The sequence below is a fragment of the Drosophila bipectinata genome, chromosome 3R (assembly GCF_030179905.1).
Source record: "Drosophila bipectinata strain 14024-0381.07 chromosome 3R, DbipHiC1v2, whole genome shotgun sequence".
In the NCBI taxonomy this organism is placed as follows: Eukaryota; Metazoa; Arthropoda; class Insecta; order Diptera; family Drosophilidae; genus Drosophila; species Drosophila bipectinata.
This window is the reverse complement of record NC_091739.1, coordinates 9,335,341-9,352,971: the sequence shown is the minus strand read 5'-3', so window position 1 is coordinate 9,352,971 and position 17,631 is coordinate 9,335,341. Positions and strand designations below refer to the sequence as shown.

The 17,631-nt window shown below is 39.1% G+C and overlaps 1 protein-coding gene across 8 annotated transcripts; it reads right to left on the bottom strand.

The window, feature by feature from the left end:
* Positions 1 to 554: 554 nt before the first annotated feature.
* LOC108128921 (A-type potassium channel modulatory protein KCNIP1) lies at positions 555 to 16,156 on the bottom strand. 8 transcript variants are annotated; one of them, XM_017246798.3, is made up of 7 exons: positions 16,100 to 16,156; positions 15,245 to 15,555; positions 4,709 to 5,172; positions 3,941 to 4,010; positions 3,581 to 3,651; positions 3,309 to 3,503; positions 555 to 2,675 (listed from the first exon to the last, which is right to left on the bottom strand). In XM_017246798.3, the coding sequence occupies exons 3-7, from the start codon at positions 4,862 to 4,864 to the stop codon at positions 2,547 to 2,549; spliced, it is 621 nt and encodes a 206-aa protein (XP_017102287.1). In that variant the 5' UTR covers positions 4,865 to 5,172; positions 15,245 to 15,555; positions 16,100 to 16,156; the 3' UTR covers positions 555 to 2,546. The 8 variants fall into 8 exon arrangements, with proteins under 8 accessions (XP_017102287.1, XP_017102282.1, XP_017102281.1 ...); XM_017246793.3 differs by having other exon boundaries at positions 15,235 to 15,555; positions 15,979 to 16,155; XM_017246792.3 differs by having other exon boundaries at positions 15,979 to 16,155.
* Positions 16,157 to 17,631: the final 1,475 nt, after the last annotated feature.

Genomic DNA, 17,631 nt, shown 5'->3' with positions numbered 1-17,631 from the left:
TCGGAAGGAAAAATAAACATTTATTTAAAATGTAACTATGCTGGAATGAACTTGAGATGGTAAAACGTATTAAGAGGACTTTTAGACAATTAAATTATAGTTTATAGATACGTCTATGGGTTTTTCGTATAGTACGATAGTAATATTAGTGGAATGAGATTTACTATCATGTACTTATGTATAATCGATCCAAATCACTAACCACGTTTCCTCTTGTTAATTTTGTTTTTTTTTTTGTATTATTCATAGGGATTAAATAAGATAGGTATATTAATTTAGAAAGTAAAATGCTAGATGGCTCAATGACAGCGTGGAATTCAATTTCTTTGATTTTTCTTAAAAATCACTTAGCTTGAAAAATTATTATCGTAATTTACATTTACTATAGGTACGTTTTGATTCAATTTAGATACAACTAAATTTGATGTTAGGGTAATGCTAAAAATAATTTTCTACATGATAGTTACACACAGTGGAGCCTGGCATGGAATCCAGGATCCATTCCGACTAGCTATGCACATTTATATTTGGAAATAGATAGCTCTTAAACCGATTTCTTGTAATTTTTTTCCAATTAGTTTGGCTAATAAACGACTTAGGTTTTAAAGAGGGTTTTAACTTTAGGTTTAAGCGTTTCGATTTCATAAATTATTATTTCGACTAGTTAGACATTTAGCATCCTCGTTTGTGATGATAAGTTAACATCAATTAGTTTCCCGTTCATAGTTTTGGACAGTGTAAGTTTGTATTGCATAGAGCCTTTCTTAAGATATAGAAATTGTGGGTGGTTTATCAAGTAGGTCGCATAGATACATTTAAACGCAAGTTATTTTTAACACTTTTCAACTAACGTTTAGATTTTCGGTAATGATTGCATATGAAATGGCTTTGCCGGTTGATGGGAGTACACTTGACGGATGATTGCACATTTCTGTGAACATTTATGGAAGAAGATCTGTGGTATTCTGTAGGCCTATTGGAAACTCTTAGAAATGTAGAAGAATATTTAATTACCATATATTTATTATTTAACCCTGCTGAAGCTCAGATCCATCTTAAGTAAATTAAGATCAAATCTATGTTAAACATCTAAATTTATTAATTATTCTCCGACATGTTTTCAAATCCAACATTCAAATATTTCGTTCAAGAATCCGCCTTCAGTTTTAGGCCAATTCCATATTATAAATACGCTTTTCTCTATTTTCTCTTTCTTTAATTTCTTTTCGTCTTTTTAAGGCTTCTGCTTGAGTTTGTACAGAATTATAATATGATCTTTAATTAAAGCAATTATGGAAGAACAATGTGTACAACTTAAAAAGGAAATATCAAACCACATTGATTGTCCTGTCTTGTCCGTGCACAGTGAAGCATTCAATGTTTGTGAGTTTCACAGAAGGATATCGCTCCCAAAGGATGCATTTTCTTAGTTTGTTCAACAATATTTTTCCAGCTTTCTGTGCAGAAAACCTTGATTTCATTATTGGGGTGAGGTTATTGTTATTATTGGTAAATACCATACAATACGTTGTGACGTATGTAATTGAATTCAATTGAAGAGTCGTGTTATGAATTGCATACGGCCTTGTTTAAATATTAAATAAAAAATAATTGTCATGTGCTATTTTTATATATCGGTGGTTGGTTGGGCACAAAAAACCCAGGCATATTTTATTAATGCGTGTTTACAGAAAATATTTTTTCATTTAAAACCAATGTTGTGGCGACCATGTTTATGGAGAAAATTGCAAATTCAATTAGTCGATGGGGAAAATTGTTGTGCAACTCAAACATGATTAAAAACAGAAATCCCCCCAAGCTTTAATTTAATTTTCATGTGCCGCAGTTAATGTTTTAATTGACAGCGACGCAAAGGGTTGGCAACTTTGAAAATTTATATCAGAACGAAAACCAAATCAACTTGAAAACATTTGTGTTGGTTTTCTATCAATGCTAGTTAAGTGTAAATATTATAGATATTGTTATTTATATTTATAGTAAAGTAAATCGTGTTTAGAGCTCGATTTCTCTTGTTGTCGGTATACCAATTCCTTTCCTGAATCAAACATTCGGTTTGGTGGTTTAGTTTAGTTTTGTTCTTTAAGTGAAGTTCATTTGCATTGTTCATTCTTTATATGTCATACATATACATACATACAGACATATATATCGTAAATACATAAAAGACCAATTCGCTTTTCACGGCAGGAATAAATTCATATGCTCAAAAAATTACATATTCTTCATAATTCGATCAATCTTAGTCGATCTCATCGTTAGTTATATAATAACACACTCATAAAGTTTAAAGTTTGGTTTTTAAATGTTCTTCCTAAACTAATGTTAATTCCTAATACGTTTCACTTCCATTTTTGCAATCAATTTCACTGGTGTTATGTATTTGTTATGAATTGTATCTTCTTTTCTTACTTTTTTTTGTATATTTTTCAAATTTTAATGTTGTTTTCCAACGCTTATTTCATTTAGAGATCTATAAGCGATATTATAGTCCTGGAGTTGCGTAGCTCGGGCTCATCCTCTTGTCATCAAAGGTCATTGTCGAACATTTGCAAAGAGCGCGTTACTAAGTCGTCCTTCAGACAGGCCTCCAAAAATTCCTCTATCGTTATAATCCCATCCTGATTCAAGTCCAACTTGCGAAAGACACGATCCACCTAAGAAACAAATATGCTCTTTTAAACAGTGGTTCATTTATCTATTTAAAATTTAAATTAAAATCATCTTAAGCTCGAATGCTGGCAAAAAAATCCTTTTGCAATCCCTTATCTGGATTTCAGATACTTTCCGTTGGTATTTTCAGTATTATCAAAGGGGGAAACGTAAAGCCCTTATTATTAAGTAAAATATCCGTTGCTGCTTCCGCACATGAAAGCTTCCGTTTCCCCCTCTCAAGCATGTCGGGTGTTTCCAATGCATTTTCAATTCCCATTCAACGAATATGGACCACCCGCTCCCGCCGCTCATGTTCACTGTGTTCGCAATTATAATTACTCATACGCACTGTGCGCCGGCTAACGTCAGCGGATGTTGCGCGATATTTCAAGAGCGGCTTTTGAATACGAAATGAAGCATACAACTGTGCGCCATGCAACAACGGACAGATAGAGATTTCAGTAACAAAGCCTAGGACATGTCACCTGTTCTAGATACGAGTAAACACAGTCTTGGCATTTGTCGACATTTGGATAAAGTTTTTGCATAGTTTGCAAAGTTTAGAATATAAATTCACTTGACTCGGAAAGTTAAATAGTTTTAGTTCTAAGTTTTTGAGATTAAAGTTAACTCACCTGATCTCTCGCCTTGCGATCGTCCTCAGGCTGGTGCGGTCTCCTACCCATAAGCTCGTGTATGGCCAATATGATTTCGCTCAACTCGCCGCGACTGATCCGACCGTCGCCGTTCAAGTCGTAGAGCTTGAAGGTCCAACGCAGGCGCTCGTAGACGGAGCCGCGCAGCAATGTCGATAAGGTGACCAGTAAATCCTAATAATCATTAAAATTTATAAATAGGCATGGCCGGAGAAGATTGCGTAAACGCTATTATAATGAGAAATAATTACCCGAAAACTAATGGCGCCATTGCAATTAACATCGAACGCTTTGAACACATAATGAGCGTATAAACTGGAATCTATATAAATAGAATAAGCAAAGGAGAGGGGCACAATTAAGGGCGTGTGAGAGTATTTTTTTCTTTCGTCTTCCGTTTTCTGGTTATTTGAGTATTTTGGCATTTTGGGGGCGCAGCTGCTGCAAGGACGACATTTTCGCTTAAATGGCGCTTTATGACGCGCAACTATAAAAAGGAAAAGCATAAGACCTCAGCGACAGCATTGAATTGCGGCAAGCACTCCCGCCACTCGGCACCCGACCTCTGAAACGGGACATTTATATTCACGCACACATATACAAATACTTACTGCCATGTGGAAAGAATTTGGCGTAAATATCCTTAAAACAATCCTCGTGCACCACGCCCTCGGGGCATTCCTACAAATAAAGAAATCGCCATGGCAGTGTTTGCTCGGTTAATAAAGAAAAAGGCAAATGTAATGGATTCGGGTTTAAAAGGAGCAAGGAATCTGGCATAAAATATAAATGGTTCTCATTACCATGGTGGTTATAAGACACTTGACAAGAAAAGTAACTTTAATAACTGAAATGAGAAATATTGGACAGTTCAAATGACTTTAAGATAGACATAGAAACTAAGAAGGGCAAACTATCAATGCCCTGCCAAACTATCAATAGGACAAACTCTAAGTGATCCGAAACTATCCCTGGCGGAAACTATTCATTTGCTTGACCCCGAGCTCATCTCTTGTTGACCCACATATTGAAACTTTTTTCCTTTTTGTGTTGAGTTAGCAAGTTTTCCGCACTTACATCAAAAGTGCTTGGACACACATATTCGCTTACAAAGACCGAATTCATTTGCAATGAAATTCAAAACGCGTCTGCATTAAAGTGACAGCCATTTATGGCAGGCTCTCTTTCACATCCGGGGCAGTATTCTTGGATAATAAAGTTGCCAGTTTGGTGTATAATAAAAAATATACATATAATATTGTTTACTTTAAGCCTAATAAGTTACATAAGATTTTTGTTATTATGAAGGATAAAATAAGAGAAATTTAATGTAAAAGTGGGATGTTTTAACTAAAATAAAGGTTTTTTTTAACACTTACCGTTTTAAATCCTCTGTACATGACCCGAATCTCCTGTTTTGTGAACTTGGTCTGGCGGCAGAGATCCTCTAGGGCAACGGGAATGGGCTTAGGCACGCGTGTGTGTTCCAACTCATAGACCACCTCCTCGATGGGACTCTCCGGTGGTGAGGCCATGGTTGCTGCTTAATTATTGTTGACTTGGTTTCGTATTTAATTAATTGCCGTGTTGATTATGATTTGTAGCTTAATATCAATTTGCATTTAAGGTGCTCGGTTTTAGAGGCAAGAGAACGAACTCATTATGCTCAAATTCGCTATAAGTATTCAATTTCTTTGTCCTTTTTTTATGGGTTCGCCTCCTTTCAGCGGTCGCTGCTTTTAATCCCTTTCAGTATATCCTTTTTATTTTTTGGTGGTTTCTGGTTTCCTTTCTACGGTTTCCCGTACGCCATTCCACTAAGTCGCTAATGAGGCTACCATTTCTACAACGAAATAGAAAGCAAAAGTGAGATGGTGGGAGTATATTACACTGTTACAAACAGGAAAAGTTTTTCATAAAAGTCCTTGAATTAAATACTTATATAAATTTTGCCAGTGAACTTAAATCAAAGTCCTGCGCCGGGACAAGGACACTTTCGGCTGCCGGAAGAGAAACTCGTAACCGCAGTTATGTACCTTTTGCGCTCACATTTATATTTACATTTTTATATAAGCACATCGAGTATACGCCCTGTTGACTGCCTCAGGCCTGGCCCCGTCCCAGAAGCCAGGCCAGGCAACATGCAAATGCAGATTATTATTGCGTACCATAAATCAAAGGCGAATCGAGTTATGCGCGGTCTTTGGTGTACTTGCAGCACCTTCGTTGCACTTGCCTCTGGCGAAAAGGAAACGAAAGGGTGGTGCCAGAGACGGGGGTTTCGTGGGAAAAGGTAGTGGAAAGGTTGTTGGCCAGATCAAATTAATGAGCACTTTGCATGCTAATGAATTGAATGCGATTTCATTCTGATTATGTGTTTGTTCACGTCAGCAATAAGCTTCGTTAATAAAAGTCTTTCGTTTAATAAACTATAATTATTATACCCTTGCAGAGGGTATTATAATTTTGTCCAAAAGTGTGCAACGCAGTGAAGGAGACATCTCCGACCCTATAAAGTATATATATTCTTGATCAGGATCACCTCCTGAGTTGATATGAGCATGTCCGTCTGTCCGTCTGTCCGTCTGTCCGTCTGTCTGTCCGTCTGTCTGTCCGTCTGTCTGTCCGTCTGTCTGTCTGTTTCTACGCGAACTAGTCTCTCAGTTTTGAAGCTATCGTCTTGAAACTTTGCACACACCCTTCTTTCTTTTGCACGCAGTATATAAGTCGGAACGGCCCGGATCGGCCGACTATATCCTATAGCTGCCATATAACGGATTGATCGGAAATGGTATAACTTTGGTGTTTTTAGAGTTAGAGAGTTCAAATTTTACAGGAAAGCTATTTTTGGCAAAACATTACGACATGCCAAATTTCATAAGGATCGGCCGACTATATCTTATAGCTGCCATATAACTGAACGATCGAAAATGACCCAACTTTCGTGTTTTTGAAGATAGAAAGCTGAAACTTAATACAGATTATATTTTTGGCCAGTTGATCCATCCTACCGAATTTCAATAGGATCGGCCGACTATATCCTATAGCTGCCATATAACTGAACGATCGGAAATGACCCAACTTTCGTGTTTTTGAAGATAGAAGTTTGGGACATTTTTTTTAGATTTTTTATTTTAGTTAATTGGTTTTATTATGATGTAATCATAAGGATCGGCCAACTATATCCGATGTTTGCGATATATATCCGGTTTTAGCTGCAAGGGTATATCAACTTCGGCTCCGCCCGAAGTTAGCTTTCCTTTCTTGTTTCAATATGAGATTGTAAACTTCTTTGGACAAATTGATGTTACATTGATTTGTTTTACTTCTTCACTCTACACTCCTTATGTCGCAATATCCACCTTCAACATTCACGGCTCATTCATCATAATAAACTCAATCCATAAATTCTATTCTCCTAAATCCACAAATTCAATTTCCTTGGCAATGATTCGCCTGCACCAGCTCAAATCAAATCTTCGCCGATTTCTCCTCGTTTTTTATCCTGACAAATTTCAACAGCACTTCAATATTTATCAGCGAAAAGTCAAAAAGTGTGTGCTGCTACTATTTCCACTCTATTTCCATTTCGAGCTTTCGTTTTATTTTCTCCCACACAGACACGCTGACTAGAGCTGGAGGATATAGGTGGAGGTACTTTCATTTCCGACGTCACGGTTATTTTTCAGTTGGAATTGATTAGGCGGGAGATAGACCGAAATGGGGTCACTTCGAAACGGAAATAGCTTTGACAGTCTAAATCCGAAAAAAAGGGATTTATATTCCTTTTGCTCATCTCTGCACTTATCTCCTACTGACTACTGGTTCTGTTTAATCCACTCTATAAATTTACTTACATCAAACACTTTTATGTAACTATTTTAAAAGCCATTGATTTCATTATAAGTATCATTGCAAGTAATAAATATTAATACAAATTGCCATAGCTCTCATAAATGGCTCACAAACAAAGCGAAAGTATAATCTATAGCTTAACTGCCACAAAGTCCTGAAAATGTGCTGGGTGAGCTCTTTAAACCACAAGAAACTGTTAAATGCTGGCTGCCATTAGCATAAACAGCATTAAAAGCGGAGAGAGCCATAAAACCGAATACAATGTCATACTTAGCTGCTCGAGCTGCAGCCAACTAATTTCATGACTCTATTTTGCACAAATCAGTGTGGCACAGTCTGTGGGGAAAATGGAAAATGGAAAAAGGCGAAAATGGGAGGCTGTCCGGGAAAGGGAAATGCTTGCCACTGCTTGCAGTTTACAACATTCGAGACCATGTTGGTGTTACGCCTCTAGCATGGTCAGGATCTGCGTTTGTACATTGAAAAAAATGTAAACAGGTTTAATATTATACAATCTTTACTCTTTAAAAATAAATCTTATCCTTTATTTTTCAGGAATTTTAATTGCTTCTTGTAATTTAGTTTAACTTAACTTCCTTAACTTTGTGTATTTTTTTTCTGTGTAGCATACATTGTTGGGGATTTTCATCCCACACTCACGCATTTAACTTTCAAATGCATTTTTGGCGAGGCCTGTGTTCGGGGGTGTGCATGTGTGCATGTAAAATGTTTGTCAAATATCACGTATACGACATGTGCTTCCGGCGGGGAGCGCACGAACACCCACGAATAGCCGTCCAACCGACCGAGTCGAGCCAAACCCATTCACTGCCAGGGCAGCAAAGCTAATTAAATGTTAAACCAGGTCAGTGTGTAAACATTGTAAGGCGAAAATCCTTATTAGCCGATTCCCAATTGCGAGACACTCGACACTTGACTCTGACTCTGGCAAAATATTTCCATACATTCGCAGACACTGAAATGCACTTAAGCTGAATGAGCTAGGGGGAAGGGCAAGGCGTAGATTGGATATGCAAATTTTCTGGCAAGGCAATGCCAAGAACTGTATGTTTATTCATTTGTCTAATTGTGTTGTTCTTGTTGCTGCCGCTTTCAGGCTGATGAGGGCGGGGCGATCGGGGCTTTTGTGGGTCCTGGTGTGTGGCATGCCAGGACTTAAACTTATAAATGGTAACGACAACAGCGCCAGGAGCAGCAGCAAGGACAAGGCTTGGCCAGGCCCGGCTTGCATGCAGTCATGCAATGCTACTCGACTGGGAAAAAAGATAAAACTAAAACTAAACAAGAACGCACGCCAGGCTTCCTCCTTCACACTCTCTCCGGCTTACTGCTAACAGAAATTGTCAACAGTGGTTGGCTTATACTCGCATACACAAAACAATATTTGACATTCTTGGTAAGACAAGACACTCTTCGAAGGCTAATGTCTATATAAAAAGCAATTATAATAGAGCTGAGAGATTTTTAATGGATAGAATAAGAATGTGCAAATATGATACTAGAGCTTAGGATCTACCATAAGTGCAGTGTTTTCAGGTGATTGTCGCCACACTGTACTAGTCTCATTGTCATATTCTGCCGTTTTCATGCCACTTTCATGGACAGCAGAGACAGACTGGCACACTGAAAGGAGTGCCATGCTCGAAAGGCAACGAAACGAAACCGGCAGGCTATATCTAAATAGAGACTGCCGACCTGATCTAACACGCAACCGCAAAAACCACAGTCCTACTTCAATTTGAGAGCATTATTAAATTGCGGATACAGCCAAGGCACATCCACATAGTACCTATGCAGAGTACGTTTGTGTATGTAGATCATTTTGGGCCAACAATTGAATTTTTTGCTTCAGCTTTTGTTGGCACTCGCCCACGAGGGCGAGGTCGTGGGCAAATCTCGTTGCGCCTACCAAAGACAATAAATCAACGCCAATTATATACTTTTTTTTGAGGGGACTTTTTTGCGGTTCTCCAAACCAGATATCGCCTTGGCCAAGGCAAGCGATGACGACACATAAAGTACGGTTTTCAACACTTTTCAATCCGCCTCTTGGCCAGGCCTAAATCCAATCAGGCCACAGATGGCAGGTAAGGTTGGGGGAAATGGGAAAATAATGAACAGGCAGAGCTGGCAGAACGTTAAGCCCACAAATCCCTCGAGGAATTCATGCGGATATCCAAATCCAAACGGAAAACGGAAATGCATTTGCATTAGCCTGCCATTCTATCTCAAGTTTCCAGTGATTAGCTTTGTTATAAGTTGCAATTTGATGTTGACACAGGCCTTCTGGGAGTCGGAGATAATGGACGGACTGTTTACCAAAACGTTCGATAAATGTTCATTTATTAATAATAATTGCAGTCCGATGCGATGGAATGCTTTGCGGTTTGAGCTCTAGTTTCCAAAGCAATGTTTCATTTGAGTTTAGGTGAGATAATCAATGTTATGGGTTAAATGTGTCAATAGGTGAAAATTATCACACCTATGCTCATGATTTTTGATTTCAGGTTTGAGAATTAATCTACAAGTATTGTGTGGAAAATTAAAGTGGTAGCTTGAAAGAGGTTTTAAGAAAATTAAATCTAAAAAGAATTTAAAAGAAAGTCTTTAAATGATTACCACACATATGTACCACCCATACTACCCCTATTTATCTTATCCTTAAGGATCTGGCAGCATGACGCATAATTAAAGTTGGTAATTTTGCCAAAAGAGTTACTGCCAATTGCCAAGAGATACAAGATATGGGCACAAGTTGGCTCTCAGCCAACATAAACACAAATAGCCTATTGCAGAGTTATGGGAATAGTCAAAGGAAGTGATTATATGACATAAATGCTCAATAAAGTTAGTTTAGACGCCTCGGTGGATGTGGAATTCAGCGATGCATACTATTTGTTTCAAGTTTGCCTTTTGACTTTCACTTGGAGCCCGAGGACGAGCTTGGGGAAATCAGGCTAAAAGTGTTGGTGAACATTCCCTGCCTGCAGTTAGTTTTCGGTTATGAATGGCCAAATGTGCATTAATTTAAGATGGGTTTTTCTTTCTCAAAGCCAGCCTTCACATGCCCTCAGATAAGCCAGGATCCAGGCAGGGCATGCCACCTGTCACCAGTAACAAACGACTCCCCAGAGCCACTCGGAGCCGTGTGTAGCAGTGTGTATGGCTTTAGTCCTCGGTTTGCAATAATTTTTTAGTAAAACATTGGAGGGAAAAGCAATTTCGGGGAATCATTTCGGATATCTTTAGTCAACAAAGGAACCCACCAAGCCCCGGGCTATTATTAGTCGCTGTTGATGCTCTAATCGCATTTACGGCACGCGACACGTAATTGCCGGCACCTAGATATCTCTAGTGGGTAGTTTAGAACTTTTAACAGAATGGGTATGGAAATGTTTCATATAATGTTAAAAAAATATAATTGTTTTATCAACATTCTGGTATGGTAAAATGTTTGTTTCCCCTTTAAAGTTGTCACCCATATTCATTTTATTTAAAAGGACTGTTTATTTGAATTACAGTGCACAAGTGGGAAAACTGCAACTCAAGTGGTCTTATCGAAAATGAAGTAGCCATCGTAGATGAGCAATTCCTGCCCTTGATAAGCTCATCCCTAGGATGTATAGATTTCAAGTGGGCGGTCCACTCAGAGGCAGTCAAGCATTATACGGCAATCAGCTCGATAAACACATGTGTGGATTTCAAAGGACGAAAGTAAATTGTGATTGCGGAAGCCCGTTACTGCCAATCTCTGGCGCAATCAGAGTTTCGGCAAACTGGAATTCATTAATTTGGCAATAGTTAGGACTAACTTAAATAGCAATCTACGCTTAGTTATGGGTTCAAGAAAATTTAGAGACTTCGTTGTATGCAAAAGCCAGGGGAACAATGAAAAAGTTTCCACTGCACTTCCGGGCCCAGGGAAAAGTTTTAGTAACTCCCTCGTCCAGAAAATGCAGTTATTTTTGGCAATGGCCGACAAGAAACTGACTTCATTGTTGGCCGGGCCAACAAAAAGCGTTACAAGGAAACTGCCAAAATAGTTGCAACTACTTCAAATGGGTGTGGGGCCTTACCCGATTGGGTGTAGATGGAATTAGTGGGAGCTGTTGGGCGAGGGGTGTAGTTCAAATTCTCAACAATAAAACGCCATTGAAGCTCGTCGTACTGGCTCCGACTTCTCGCCACAGAGAAACATATATACATATGTATATTTATATATGTTCTTAAGTTCATGAGAATATATTCTACCCACCCACTGGTCTTGATGGGCCCGGAACTTCCGGTTCGGCGATATGCGCCAACTTTCAGACAATCATTCTGGCAGTGCCCTTTCTTGGCCAAAGGCAAAAGCTTAGCGAATTTCGGGCCAGAGCTATAAATATGCGAAGATACATATGAGAGCCACCATTGCGTGGGTGTATGAGCCACAAAACCCGACTGGACAACAATTTTTTGCTTGAATTGATTTAATTTATGAGCTGACTTAATTTATTTCCGCCAAGAAAAACTATTCTACATGAATGCCAGAATCAGACAAGTTTAATTGGCTTATAGGATAGTCAGGGCCATTATTTTTTTCAACTTTTTCAGCTATCATCAAATATTAACTATTAAATAATTCATTTTAATTGTTTTTTGTATAATTTTTATTCACCACTGTCATCTTTTGACATTCTCTTGTGTATTTATTTTTTGGGGAATTCTGAAAACCAATTACATGAGTTGTTGTTTGTTTTCTCAACTTAATTCTTCTCGTTGGAAAATCAACTATGAACTAACTTTTTGTTATTGCTTGGCTTACTTTTATGTTCACAATGAATATCAACATCTACAAGAACAATAAACAGACCAAAATAATACAAAAGCCAACAATAACAGCAAAAACATAAAACAACCAACGGAATGGCAATAAAAAGAAACATTCAACTCTGGCAACTCATACAACTTGTCAGAGTGCGGGAAAAGGGCGAAATTGGACAGAAAAAATTTCGAAAAAGTATGCAATATTTTTTGTGTGGAATCGCCTCCTGCTGTTGGTCCTTCAACTTTTGGTGGCTCGCTGCTGACTTGGCAGGCCCGACACAGTAATTAATGCTTGTAAATGCTTTGTGCGGGTGGGTGAACATATTGTATATGTGACTGTGTTGCCGAAAATTCAGATACTTTGGGGAGAGTATTCCCATTTCGGTGCTGGGTTGCTCAGGAATAATTTAAATTTTTTCTAACCATGAATGAAAATTGCTAAATTTATATATTTAAAATATTTATAATATAGTTTATAAACATTTGCTTTGTGAAAAGGTCACGAGAAAGTCTCTGAAGAAGGTGTTTAGTTTTCTTTTCTTCCCAAATTCAAGAACATTTTCTCATATAAGAAAATGTCTATCAAATTTAAAAAGCTCTTTAAAGGGTATCCGCAGTTTCCAAATCTCTGTTATATTTTCTTTTCATTCCAGAGCTTGGACTTGGTTGTTAATTGCATGTTTCCAACATATGTTTGCTTGTAGCTGTGGATTTTTCCCCAGCCTTCAAGTGGGGCAATTAAAAAATGTTGCTAAATCCTTGGTAGCAAAGACATTTAACTTTTTTGGAAATTGTAGGTACCTTTCCGTTTTTCCTTTTATGCTTCGTAGCTGCTATGTAACACATGGCGTATGCGTGTTACTTCTGCAGGCGCCAAGTTTCGGACAAACTTTGTTCTTATCAGCTGGCGATAAAAACATAAAGGAAAAACCTCACCATAATATATGTGCTTGGGATGGATGGGAATGTGCAAGTTTTATAGACACATCTGGCGGTTGGCTAAATAAATTTCCAGTTTGTTGTTGCTCGAAAGTTAAACGTTCTTTTTCCCTATTTGTTGCATATGTATACGTTTTTTTTTATACACATGCACATGCTTTATGGCTTTAACCATAGGAGGCGGAATAGCTGTGTTTCCCCCATGATAACTTGACCATTAATGGTCGCCAAATGCTGGCAAATTGATGTTCATGCTGGGAAAGCTTTAAATGGATAGCCAATGGTATTTCGCCCGTTTTATAGACTTTATAAGTTAAACAAAAATTCTAACAAAAAGCTTAAAGTTTGTTTAAGTATCTGAAAAGTATCTAAGTGCCAAGCCGTCCAGTCTTAATTATTCATGAAAAGTCCTGGCGTAAGGTTGATAGTCACGCCCTGTTCCCTAGTCCACTATCCAGGATAATAGCATTCGATTGGGCCTGTAATTACCTGTGTCATTTGATAGCCCACGCAGCTAACACCTTAAGTGATTAGGCACTTTATAGCCGAAAAGCGTTGAATCATTTTGCACCTCACAGCTGCGGTTGGCATTTCGTATTAGTTCGCGTGTCGTGTCCTAAACATTGCGGTTCAGTTTAGTTCCTTTTGACCAAGGCTAAGGTGCCCTGACCTTACCACAAAGACGTGGCTGATTAATGAAATGGAACTAGAACAATTATTTGTCTTTTATGGTGAACTGCGAGAATGGCCGATACTCAGGTGTACTCTGACCTTATCTGCCCTAGCTTACAATCCAAATTCTGACCACCTTGACTTTTTATAGTCGCTCTGGCCAGGATGTTATTTATAAAATTTCTATTTGCAGTTTCGCGTTGCATACATCTAGGCGTCGGCTCTCGCTCCCTCTCGTCCGCCCACTTACAGAACAACAGCAGCCACTTTCGTATAGGCTCTTGGGATGTTTGTGTGGGTCCGTGTGAGTGACTGAAACTAGAGCGCACCTTGATGCTATTTTTAAACGCCACACAAAACGACACAAACAACAATTGTCGCTTAGTGGCGCGTTAAGTGTTTTCCATCCAGCATCACCCTCGAATCCCATCCACCCACCGCCCATTCCATCCCCTCCATCAGTCAAGTTCATTTCATTGTTGCCGCTGGTGGCAGTGCAGGTGCAGCTCTTGTTAGCTGGAAGCACTTAAAATAGTTGGCAAAATAGCGTCAAGTATTATATAAATAGATAAAGAACTCGGTTTAGCAGAAATCTCGGCACGAGCATTTAACATTTTTTAACTGATATAACGCAAAGCGATGCCAATAAATGTCGATAAAACAGAACAAACATAAAAGCTAAGTTGACTTTATAATCGGCTTGTGCATCTAAATGGAATTGGCAGTTGGTTTATAGTTTATGGTTGAAATGCACGAAATCCGGTTACAACCTTTCAATTGTTGCACTAAACTATTGTGGGTTTGTGTTTTTTTTTAATGTCGGGGAATCAAGGATCAAATCGCTCGGAAATGCAAAAAGAATAATTATAGTTTCAACAGCAAGATAATTCCATTACCAAGGTGGGGTAGAAATTCAACTAGTATCTAGATATCTAAAGTTGTATAAAAAACTACCTTTGCCATAAATAGACTATACAAGTTATAGAATACCAAGATTAATGAAGAGCTATACGTTACAGGATATTTTGAAATCTTTAAGAAAATAAATATTCTTTTATTCTTTTTAAAAATGTCAAGCTTTTCAAGGAAGTTCTTCAAAGAAACTCCCTCTTTAGACCCCAAAATTGAATAATCTTTTTCTTGGAAAACCAACAGAGAAGGTGTTGGCAGTTATTTTCAAATTCATAGTGAGCATTTGCGATTTGGCGCGAGTTTATGGGTGTGTATGTTAACGTCTATTTGGTATGTGATGGTGTGCGGCTTTGGCGCCTAGTCAAATAAATCGCATGCGATTAAAATTTTATACAAATAGCTGGTGAAGCGTGCGTTTTGCTTTGTTGTGTTCCATTCGGTTTGCTCGCCCATACTTTTCACCTTTCTTTCTCTAGACTCGGGCTTTGTTGCTGCCTTTTTATGGGGCATGGCGTCAGTTAAATGAGTTGTTGTTTATAGTTCTCGAGCATGTGTTAGTGACATTGTGTGTGTGTGTTGGTGTCGGGGTGTAGGCGAATGCGAAAAATTTGCATTTGTAGCGTTACGCTTTTGTTTACTTTGTAGGTTAGTTTGTTTGGCCATTCGTGTGTATTGTGTGTATTGCTCCTCACTGGCATACCTATATTTACCTTCGATGCCTTTTGACGGTGACGAAAGCGGCGCTGTCGAGGAGAAAGCGGATGGAGGGGTGGAGCGAAGAGATGGCCAAGACGAGGAGAAAGGCTGGATAGATGGGTGGGTGGTATTAACCTCAAAGCATTCCAGCAAACAGCTCCTTGAAGCACTTGACTTGTGTTACTAATCGTGTATAGTTTGCTCTCCGCTAACGGATATAAAGGATATTTTTCTCGGCCTTGCGTGTCTCGTTTTAATTTGTTAATGACTTTGGCTTATTAATTTATTTGCATACTCGCTCGGTGCTCACATTTTTGCTAGCTGGCTAAATTCCTTCGTTAGTTTCACGTTAAAATACCGATTGTTCTTGCTGTTTGCTGTTGCCGTTCTTGTTTTTGTTATTTCTGTTGCTGTTTGGATTAAAAAAAAAATACCAAGCAGCCTGCACAACTCAAGAAGCAGCAAAAAAGGAAAAAGAAGAAAAACTGTATCTTTTAGATCCGGGCATATCCTTTATCTCGGACACAGCGACAGCGCTGCCGCAGAGGCGCTGACAGAAGCAGCAGCGACAGCAGCAGCTGTAGCCGTAGCTGGAAAATTTCCCACAACTTGTTCCTTTGGGTTTTACTTTCAAAAAATATATACTTGATGCCGCTCGATCATTGTGGCTATTTATTTATTTATTTTATTTTTTTGTAAGCTAATTTTTCATAAAAAAATGAACAGCAGCAGCAGCAACAATCGTTACCATTAATTCTAGAGATTCGGTATCAGCAGAAACCGCGCAGCGTTTTCCCCATTTCCCTTTCCCGTTTTCCGTTTACCGTTAAGGCTCATACACACCCGCACACACACGCACACACCTTCACCTTCACTTCGCACAATTTGGCCAGAAACCGTTCGACGCGCGCACGCGAGTGTCCTATACACAACTGATTACAGGACTGCGAAAATGGAAAATATTCGCCAGCAGCGGGGCTTCGGTTTGATTCGCTTTCGCCTCGCTTTCCCTTCGCTTCGGGTCCCCTTCGCTTCGGGTAGCTCCGTCGGAAAATGTCCTGCCAGCCAGGCAGCCAGGCTTCTGTTACCGAAATTTGACTAAGCACAGCTTTGTCGCAGGCTCCGCTGCCTTGCTGCCATGGTGCCGCTTTCTCTCACGCAACGCAGTACATCCGGAGAGAACACAAGCCGGAGACGGCGAACCGGAGCCACTCCGCCGGAGAGAAATTGTATACTAGAGTGCTGCCGGAGCACAGCAGCTGGAGCTGGAGCTGCAAGTGGGTGCGAACTCACATGGGTGCGGGTGGGATATATCATGGGTCCTGAGTGGAATGGCAAACGTAGATGGTTAGGTTACAGTGGTATTTGCTAGATCTGATGGAAGATAATTTTTGCAGGACTACATTGCGTATGAGTGATATATGTCATCTAGATCTTGATTTTAAGAAAGTTAAGCAATAGATTACGGTTTTAATCTATAGTATAATTAAGGATAATATTGATTTTTTAATATTTTACAGTAAGAATCCTTAAATATTATCAAAAACAGTGGAATAACTCTAATATAAGGATTTTAATATTATACCATTAGGGGCAGTTCACAGGTCGTATGATTAATATTCTGAATAATAATAGAGAATTGGGCATGCTTCTTAATATTGTAAATTATTAGGACTTTAAAAACTTCAACTATTGCCCTGAATCCCTCCCACTGTCCTTACCACTGTCATATCCTTCATTCATCTTGCTCAACCCGCACAATTGGCTGCCAAAAATATTGCCACACTTCGCACTCTCCCATCGTCGGCGTCTCGGTCGGTCTCTTAACACTTAGCAGTCAAGCAGTCTGGCAGCCTTTACATTTTTGGGTCCCAAATGGGGTCTGCTGTTAGGTTGCTGTTATCCTGCAGACTGAAGACTCGAGAGCTCCTGAAAAAGGACACTAACGAGTTTTGGGATGAACACGATGCCCACCCACAAGGTCCCGTTCCTTGCCAAAAAGTCACGCCTCTGCTTCGCATATGTTCGTGTGGTTGGACACTTGCACTGTTTTCCACCAGCGAATGGACACGGAAGGTTTCCCGTCCAAATGACAAGTGGTTTGTGTTTTGCATATGAGGATTGCACTGAAAGAAATACTTTTAAATTAATCAGAGATTAAAGATGTTGTTTTTTGAAATAAAAGAACAAGTCGGAAGAATTAGGTAGCAGATAGAATAATGTGATGGTCTAGTTCCAAAAATCTTCACGGTATGTAAACCATTATACACCTAATTTTCTTCAGTGTCGTATTTAGACGCTTGCTTTTTCATTTTCCTTTTTCAAGTCGCAAATAGGCAGCTTAAGGAGGGGCGCTGCGGGAAGTGTTGGCAGCACTTGGCCCACGCTTGCGCGGCTTCAA